The 10,283-nt window shown below is 35.9% G+C and overlaps 2 protein-coding genes across 2 annotated transcripts; one reads left to right on the forward strand and one right to left on the reverse strand.

The window, feature by feature from the left end:
- Positions 1-464: 464 nt before the first annotated feature.
- OR8U3 (olfactory receptor family 8 subfamily U member 3) lies at positions 465-1,424 on the forward strand. Its single transcript, XM_004484647.1, has one exon. It carries the CDS (start codon positions 465-467, stop codon positions 1,422-1,424), a length of 960 nt encoding a protein of 319 aa, XP_004484704.1.
- Positions 1,425-7,007: 5,583 nt separating this feature from the next.
- LOC101433811 (olfactory receptor 5AL1-like) lies at positions 7,008-7,935 on the reverse strand. Its single transcript, XM_012522022.1, is given in 2 exon segments — positions 7,008-7,626; positions 7,628-7,935. Coding segments are annotated over 2 exon segments (927 nt in total).
- Positions 7,936-10,283: the final 2,348 nt, after the last annotated feature.

Here is a 10,283-nt window from a genome sequence, read left to right on the forward strand (position 1 = left end):
GCACATATATAACTATTTCATTTTCACGTATTTTTAAAATGTGTGAAATGTACAAAAGTGAAAAATAGGGGAGAGTAAATATCAGTCCTTTTATGAGTTATATATATTTTTTGCTGCCATATTTACATATGGTTAGAAAAGACAGTAGTAGCAAAAACATTGACATTTTAGTAATGGTTTTCTCATTTGGTTTTATTCAGATGTTATTTCATTAACCAACATCTTCCTTTATTTTTAAAAATTACAAAGCAACATAACTTTTAAGAAGACTATATTGAAAGTGAAAGACTTTCTTCCCTGGAACAAGAATATTGTCCATGTGATTAGACAGGTAAGGTCCACTTTTTGACCACATAATCACAAGATTCAAGATTCAAGATAGTAATCACCTATCCCCAATTCGCATGGACCATGATATGTATCATTTTTAATCTTTAACTGCAGCAAAAGTCTCCCCAGAATAAATGGCTGACGTTAATGTCACTACTGTCACAGAATTCATTCTCAAGGGAATCACTGACCGGCCAGAGCTGCAGGCCCCCTGTTTTGTGGTGTTTTTAGCCATCTATCTGGTCACAGTGCTGGGGAATATTGGATTGATTATCTTAATCAGGATTGACTCTCGACTCCACACACCTATGTATTATTTCCTCAGCCACTTGGCCTTTGTTGACCTTTGTTATTCTTCTGCCATTACCCCGAAGATGATGGTGAATTTTGTTGTGGAATGCAACACGATTCCTGTCTATGCTTGTGCAACACAACTGGGCTGTTTTCTCACTTTCATGATCACCGAGTGTTTCCTTTTAGCCTCCATGGCCTATGATCGCTATGTAGCTATCTGTAATCCCCTGCATTATTCAGTACTGATGTCAAAAAGAGTCTGCATTCAGTTAGTGGCTGTTCCATATACATACAGCTTTCTGGTCGCCCTGTTCCATACCATTATCACATTCCGTCTAACTTATTGTGGGCCCAATGTAATTAACCATTTCTACTGCGATGACCTCCCCCTCTTAGCTCTGTCCTGCTCAGACACACACATGAAGGAAATTCTAATCTTTGCCTTCGCTGGCTTTGATATGATCTGTTCTTCTTCAGTTGTCCTCATTTCCTACATCTTTATCATTGCCGCCATCATAAGGATCCGCTCTACGCAGGGGCGACGCAAGGCCATCTCCACCTGTGGCTCCCACATGGTGGCTGTTACTATTTTCTATGGCACACTGATCTTTATGTACCTGCAGCCCAAATCAAACCACTCTCTGGACACAGATAAAATGGCTTCTGTATTTTACACAGTGGTGATCCCCATGTTGAACCCCCTAATCTATAGTCTAAGGAATAAAGAGGTGAAAGAAGCCTTGAAGAAAACCTTGGATAAAGGTTGTGAAACCTTAAAGATATTGCAATTAAGAAGATAATAAAAATGTTTTATTAAAGAAAATCAGGGTGATAAATCGTTTTCTCTTGCTTATATTTCTTATTCTTTTTCTTCCAACTGAAAATATGAGTTTCTTGAACAGATCTTGACTTTTTCTACAAGGACCAAGGACAACTTTGGAAAGGCAGTATGATTTAAAGTGTTCTGAGGCCATCAGCTTTTATAGACTAAAATAATGTTGAAACAAGCACAGACACACACATGCATATCCCAAGTAAAGGTGACAGCATGTTTTTGTCAGAGCTCTGATTTCTGGAACAATACTGCTTGAGTTTACTATTTCCTTCCCCTACTAGTTGTTCAACCTTGGATAACTCACAAATTCTGTGTGACTCTGTGTGTAATTCTGGAAAATAATAGGACTATATTTAGTGATAGGAGGGCCATATAAATGTTTGTTATATAAATTTTTGATACATAAATGCTATACATAATTTAAGATTAATTCATTGAGTTTTCAAAAATATATCAGTCTTTAAGTAAAAGGGAGAAAACCTAGCAAATGTCTACTATCTGCTCAACTCTTAAGTAATCCTGCTTCTTCCAAGCAGACAGAACTAAGAGATGGGTGAGATTATTATTTCCAGGCCTCAATTATTTATAAATTGTCTAAGGCCACAAAACTAGTAATTTAAAAATTACAAATGCAAATTCAAGTCTATCTGACTTTTGTTTTCTTAACTATCATTATTATGAATAAAGGGTATTCTAATATCTGGATTTAATGTGTCATTATCAGGTTTTTATAACAACAGTCTTTGCTTTTGTTCTAAATGAACTTTTTGGAAGGACATGGTGATAGGAAATTGTGTTGCTAAATAAATAAGTTTATGTATATGCATATCAGTTTATTTAAAAATAACCTTAAGTTGTGATGTCATTTATCTTTACCTGCCGTTTATGCAGTCTTTCATATATAATGACATATAATTAAAAAATTAGTGATCTATATGCTTTGGTACTTTGAAATTTCAGAAAAAGCAATTCCAAATTAGTGATTTAATATTGTTTTATATTTTACCATTTTTGAATGATATTTTGAAACTTGTAGTCATTACACAGGATACAACTTGAGGTTTGCAAATGCATGGTGATTATTTCTCCTTCTGCACTTAATTTGCAAATGATTCAGATATGTTGTCATGAGGCCCTTTTAAAAACTTGGGCTTGAATGAATTCTCAGGATTTTAATGTAGGTTTAACAGAGAAACCTGTTTTTATTCATCTCACTAAGGCATGTGATACACATTTGTTTTGGAAGATACATATCTCTCATATTACATCCATGACACATAGAAGCATCATAGTCAGTCTCTCCTTGAACAGGTAAAGAAATTCATGTCTATAGGATGTGATCCACCTGAGGAACACAGGTTCTTCAAAGGTTTCACTGTGCCTCTCTGCTTGATAGGATTATTTAAAAAAGAAATATTTAAACATTAATTGAAGTTTTCATGTCTTTAAACATTTTTAATTCCCTACTATTGACAATCACTTCTTAAGTGTACCCTGGTTTTTCTCAGAGACTTCAGCTAAGAAATTCAACTGTATTTGATAGCATGCCATTCATCTCCTTCCTGGGCAGAAACCCTTCTGTGCCACCTCTACAGCTTTTCTCTAGGAATTGCTCTAGGAGAATGATTTCTACTGAAATCCCAGTCACTCATTCAAAATCTCAAAATCAACTATTCATTTTATCACAGGATTTATTATTTTTTTTAATATATATTTTTCATCTCTCCTTTGGTGTCTAAGATATTTTTTTATCTGGATATAGATAGACTCAAGAGGCTTAAAAAAAGAAGTAGTAAACAATGACTCTGGCAGAGTCTGAGATTAGTGAAGAACATGACTAATTTCAGAAATATTTCACCCTGAATTTCAGTTTTGCTACTACCAGTTTTATAACAGAGAAAGTTCAAGTTATTTGTAAAAAAGAAAAAGAAAAAAAGAAAGAGAAATGCTCACCTAATAGGCTAGGTATGAAAATTTCAATATAAATATATATAAATACCTTGACTCTATCTCTGTACCTAATAGAAGCTTGATAAATATTAGCTTTATTATTATTGTCAGTGACATGAGCCATCACCAAGACATATTTTGGTATCCACAATTTATTAGTGTTTTAATTTGAAAACAATCAAAGCAGGGCAGCAGCTGTGGCTCAATCTGTTGGGCTCCCATCTACCATATGGGAGGCCCTAGGTTCGCCTCCAGGGGCCTCCTTGTGAAGTCAGGCTCACCCACATGCTGCGGAGAGCTGCCGGGCCCGCTGATGCTGCAGAGAGCCAACTAAGCAAGGTGATGCACCGAGAAAGGGATACAAGCAAAAATACAGAAAAGCACATAGCAAATGGACACAGAGAGCAGACGGCACACGAAAAGCCATGGGGGTAGGGGGGAGATTTAAAAAAATTAAATCAATTGTTTTTAGGTATGGATATTAAAATCTTTAGACATTTACGATATTTTTTTAGCTTTAAACACTTTTTAACTATTTTCAGTCGAGCAAAGAATGCTTTGTTCTAAAAGGAAAAGGACCCTTTCTCTATAATTCAGTACTTTAATATATTGTATTTAATAAAACATACTATGAATAATAAAAATAATAAAAACTAGTTAATTTTTGTTTGCCATTTCTTATCTCTATTCTAAAAGTTTAGAATTTATCAACTAATTTAATCCTTTTATAGATTTAAGTAGTAGATACAATTATTATCTACAGTTTTAGAGATGCAAAATGTGAAACACAAGGAGGTAAGTAACTTGCCAAAAGTTACACGCCAATATATGCTGTGGAGTCACATATAATTATATTCAGCATGCGGAAATCAATATTTTCAAAACAGATGAATGAAGTGGTCTGTAATCATTTTAATAATAACAACCCAACAAATAACTTTAAAATACATTAAGTTAAAATTCCCTTAAAACATGCTTTACCTTAATTACAAAATCATTTTGTGGAGAAACAGGATTTTCAGTAATACAACTAGAATCTAAGTATTCGATGTTTAATTTACATTTTTCTGTATGTTTGTTTATACTTCTGTCACATTGACTTGAATATAGTTTTTATTTTAGTACTGGGTCAGAGGAGCCCATATAATATCTACATATGTTCAAAGCAATATTAGTTGTAATCTTTGAAAATGAACTAGTGATTATATGCACATATTTTTATTTCCTTATGCTTTCCTCTTGGCATTTGATTCAATCTTTTAGTAAGTAAATTAGGCATAGAATTTTGGAATTTTATTATATACGTAATCACACATGCGGAGGATCAGTGAGATCATTTCCCCTATGAGTCATGGAGGAAAATTATAACTCAGAGCTCAGAGTTGTTATAGGTCCTTTAATTGGGTTCTAAGGCAGTTTTATAATAGCAAATAGGACACAGTGATGTCCAAGGATCAAAGTGGAATCTGGTTAGGTTTTGGTTGTTTCTTTACAAAATTTTATTTTTCTTTAGCCTGTGAGCCAGGTTAATGACATTCCTTGAGCAAAACTCCTACCTCAGCACTGAGTACCGCCCAAGCCAGTCATGACACCACAGCAGCTAGGAAGGGGCCCAGTTACCCAGTCCACACCCAGCTCTCAGCACGCTGCTGGGAAGGCTGAGGGCACTGACGGTAGTCTCACTGCCCCTTGTGCCATTCGCCCTGGCAGGATGGGGACAAAGTGCAGTTGTGGCTGAAACTCAGGAGCTAGCCCCCTCCTACACAGCAGAGATGCCAGAGGAACTCTGGCCAGGTTCTCAGAAAGCCTTGTTCTCACTGATACAGCACCAAATGATGTGGGGGAGTGGGAGATTATCAGACACCTTTGAAGTCAACATCATGATGGGCAAAAGGATGCTAATGGCAGAAGTGCCTTCTGTCCTTTATGGGATGACCTTTTCCTTTCCTTTCCTTTCTAGAGTTTATGTGTATATTCTGTACCAGACTCAGGCTTACATAACTTTCTAACGGTTTTTGAACTTATGAAAATTTTTTATTTAAATCTTGTTTTTAAGTGATTTTTTTGGAAATAACTGTTAGTTTTTTAAAAACTTCTCAACATTGTGTAACTCTCCTTGGAAACATAGTATATTTATTAAAAAATGAGCTTCACAGTTAGATAAAATTGAATTCAGTCTTGGTTCTTCCATTTATTACATGAGATTATATATATAAATGTTTTCAGATTGTTGGTTTTTAAATTTTTTTTAAAGATTTATTTTTTATTTATTTCTCTCCCCTTCCCCACCACCCCAGTTGTCTGCTGTCTATGTCCATTTGCTGTGTGTTCTTCTATGTCCGCTTGCATTCTTGTCAGCAGCATCGGGAATCTCTGTCTCCTTTTGTTGTGTCATCTTGCTGTGTCAGCTCTCCATGAGTGTGGCGCCACTCCTGGGCAGGCTATGCTTTTTTCACACAGGGCAGCTCTCCTTACGGGGTGCTCTCCTTGTGTGTGGGGCTCCCCTATGGGGGAACACCCCTGCAAGGCACGGAACTCCTTGCGTGCATCAGCACTGCACATGGGCCAGCTCACCACATGGGTCAGGAGGTCCTGGGTTTGAACTCTGGACCTCCCACATGGTAGGCAGACCCTCTATCAGTTGAGCCAAATCCACCTCCCAGTTTGTTGGTTTTAAATTAAGTAAACCATGTTGGCAACTATTTCTAAAAGGGCAATCACCCCATTATCATAGATCAAATCAAATGAATCACTGATACAATAATATTGTAATTCATGAAATAAAATAGCAATGTTTATGAAATGCTAGGTACATCCTAAGAACTGTACAATTCCTGTTTTATGCATCATCTCATTTGATCCTAAGAATCAGTCTAAGAGAAAGGAACTATTATTCCATTTAGTAGATGGCACAGATATGTGAAGTTACCCATACTAACAATTATTAACTGGAAAAGCTAGAATTTTTATCCGAACTGTTTTAATGAAGAGTGAAAGTTTCTAGTCACACACTTACATAGAGATAAAAGGCAGCAAATTATAACAATATGAGCTGTCTCAGTGATCTAAACTGATATAGAATCAGTGTCACAAAATGCTCAATGTCAAAGTAACTCTGCTCTTGCTGCCTTCTCCAGAAATTACAGAGTTTTGAACCCAAAATGTCTGCTATTAAAATGTGAAATATTTTTATATTATTAGATGATTATCTGTTATTATTTATATATATAAATAATATATAAATTATCCAAAATTTTTCAATATTACACAGATTTCAGATAAAGCCACTATTTCCCAATATGTTTTGTGTGTGTGTGCTGATGCAGAATGTGATGACCATAAAGGATTAAGATTCTCTTTCTCTTTCTTTCTCTTTTTCATTTCAACAACTCAAGTAAAATTTACAACATGCCTTTCATGTGGAAATCTTTGAGAATGAAATGGTAGTTTATTCTTCATGAGATTAAGGAGCTATATTTCAGAAAATTGTGCTTGATAACTTGAAGTAAGGGATTTGGCTCTGTCATTTACCAGCATTATGACATTATAGAAAAGGCACAACTCAGAGTGTTCTAATCCCTGTCCAGTGATTCTTCAGTTATTTGATAGCCAAATACAACTTTTCTGTAATGTTCTTCAGTGCACTTTTTACCTCCTGATTTCTAATGCTATAAATCAATGGGTTTAGCATGGGAATCACCACCACATAAAACACTGAAGCAAATTTATCTGTGTTTAGAGAATGGCTTGACTTGGGCTGTAGGTACATAAAAATGATTGTCCCATAAAATATTGTGATAGAAGTCAGGTGGGAAGCACATGTAGAAAATGCTTTCTGTTTTCCTTCAGCTGAATGAATTTTCAGGATGGCAAATAGAATGAAGACATAGGAAATAAGCACAATCAAAAGAGAGCAAAGGGTATTGAACCCAGCAATGACCAATAGCATCAGTTCTTTGATGTGAGTGTCAGAGCAGGCCAGCTCAATCAAAGGGACATCATCACAGTAGAAGTGGTTGACCACATTGGAGTTACAAAAAGACAAGTGGAATGTTGCTGACATCTGAACAATACCTACAGTAAATCCATAGATGTATGTGCTAGCAATCATTCAAATACAGAGTTTCCAAGGCATGAGAATGACATAAAGTAAAGGGTTACAGATGGCGACATACCGATCATATGCCATAATTGAAAGCAAGAACATTTCGCAAACTGCAGCACACCTGAGTGGCACAGGCATAAAATGTTATATTTTTAACTTCATGCAGGAAGTTCACCAAGGTGTTTGGGGTGACAGATGAAGAAAAACAAAAGTCAACAAAAGCCAGATGGCTGAGGAAAAAATACATGGGTGTGTGGAGCTGAGGACTGATTTGGATTAGCACAATCAAACCAACATTACCCAAGACACTAACTAAATAGATCACAAGGAAGACACCAAAGAGAATGCCTTGAAGCTCTGGATTATCTGTGATTCCTAAGAGGATAAAGTCAGACACTGCTGAATGATTGCTTTTGGCCATGGTATTCATATACAATTCTTCCACAACAAGCACTCCTAAAGCATATGTTCTGAATATTCGAGACACTGTAGGCAATTGTCAAGCCGATGTTAGGAGATGGTTCTGACCCATAATAATCTTATATTGAATACACTCAAAGAAGAATTCTGATGGATTCTCTCTGTTATTTTCATGTAAATTTCTTCTTTCACAATGTAGAGATCTGTTCTAGGCAGAAATTAGAAAACATGAAATTCTATGGGAATTTTACAAGGTAGGAAGATGTTATTTTATTTCAAATGTCATACAATTGAAAAATTTGTCATTTATATTTTAATAAGTGGAATTAATGATTGAGAATTATCTGACCATAGATGTCAAATGATTTTTAGAATTATTGATATTAAAACACTTTAGATAAAATTCTACTAACTCATCTGAACTTTTTAATTCAAAGAAATAATAACTTTAAAAATTGATCCCAGACTTTTTATTTGTTTTTTATGAAAGATAATAAACAACGTTTTGAATACTAATGATCTCTAGACCATAAATTGGGACCAATTTGATTTTTATTTTGGTCTCTTATGTATATGTATTCCTGGTTTTTCTTTGCTACATAGTATTTGTGAATTAAGGAGAAGAAAACCTCAAAAATGTGTACAGCATATTTTTTTAAAAATACACATAACAGAGTTTTAAAAATTGACTCTGAAAACACACATCTTATATCTTTAAGTCTGCGTAGATCTTGCTGTCATATTACCAAACTCTCCAACATCTTCAATCATTTAATTCTCCCTTTTTAAACTGACGCCTAGCCCCTCCTTGAATTCTGTTTCTCTCCAGGCCACATCTCCCCAGCCAGGTCAATTTGCAACTCTCCATATATTTCAAAATTAGAGACAAGGTAAGGAATCTGTTTTAGTCTGCCAAAGAGCTGCCAATGCAAAGTACCAGAAATGGGTTAGTTTTCATAAAGCTTTTATTTCAGGTACATCTTACCATTCCAAGACTGTGAAAAGTCCAAAATGAGGCACCGTAAGAGGTGCTTTCTCACCAAAGTCAGCTACTCTTTATTTTTGTCCAGGCATGTGGCAAAGCAAGATGGCCACCAATCTCAGCCTCCTCCTCCCGACTCACCATCTCCCACTGAGCTACTCCGTGGGGTCACCTTCTTGGGGCTTTGTGCTTAAGCAGTGCTTTAGTCCTCTTTCACATGGCAGGATCAGTTACGACAGCTTCCTTTTTCTGTGTCTGTCTCTCTGTGTGTCTATGGATTTATATTAGACCCAGTTAGGGGGTGGAGACTTAACTTGAGTCATATCTCCCTGATGTAATCCGATCAGAACCATTTCTCACTCACAGGAATGGGTTGAGTAGCTCTCTTTTTGGTATTCATAAAAGAATTTCAAACTGCCAAAGCATCATTAAGGCATTGCTTCAAACTTATCACTCTCTCCTTTGGGTAAACTCTTCTGAGGTTTTGAGGTTTATATCCATTTATGTTGTCATTTATAGCTCTGCAGGTCGTTCCTTTTAATTCACTGAAGGCTTTGTCACTGAGATAATTCTCTATCTTTTCCACAATTTTGTTAACAGTGCCCATGAAGACCATATATTTAATACTACAGTTTTTCAGGTTCAGAATATCTTAATTTCAGTTACTCCACTACCAATCCACTTGAGGTTCCCACATCCATGACTCCACCATGGACCTTTATTCATCTGGAAATTGATAAAATTCTAAATATCCAAAACTAAAAAGTTATTTTATGACTGCAACTTTTGTCTCTTCCTTTACACCCTGGTTTTGACACTACAATATATATATTTTTAAGATTTATTCCTCCCCCTCCCCCCATTTTTGGCATTCTCTGTCTGCTCTCTGTGTCTATTAGTTGTGTGCTCTTTGTATCTGCTTGCCTTCTTTTTTTTAGGAATTACTGGGAACCTAAGCTGGGATCTCCCATGTGGGAAGTAGTTACCCAATTGCTTGAGCCAACTCCACTCCCTGCTTGTTGCATCTCGTTATTGCACAGCACCAGCTGTCTTGCTCACCTTCTTTAGGAAGCACCAGGGGCCAAACCCAGGACTTCCTATGCAGAAGGTAGGTGCCCAACTGCTTAAGCTACATTCACTTCTCCTACAACTTTTAATTTATTCATTCATATTACTATTTCTTAAGCCTCACTAGTTATTATCAATTTTATCATTTTCTTTAATCAATTCTTCCCCTACACAGTGCAGACTCCATGATTTATTATTCCAATTACCCTTGCCAACATCCTAAACTTTCTTACCATATTTCCCTCCAGACACACCAAAATTTTGTATTTGAAGAATATTCTCTTACCAATCTTACCTGA

This window comes from Dasypus novemcinctus, chromosome 10 (assembly GCF_030445035.2).
Source record: "Dasypus novemcinctus isolate mDasNov1 chromosome 10, mDasNov1.1.hap2, whole genome shotgun sequence".
In the NCBI taxonomy this organism is placed as follows: Eukaryota; Metazoa; Chordata; class Mammalia; order Cingulata; family Dasypodidae; genus Dasypus; species Dasypus novemcinctus.

Bases quoted from the DNA above. Each gene is read 5' to 3' on its own strand.
- OR8U3 (XM_004484647.1), top strand. From the start codon at position 465: ATGGCTGACGTTAATGTCACTACTGTCACAGAATTCATTCTCAAGGGA.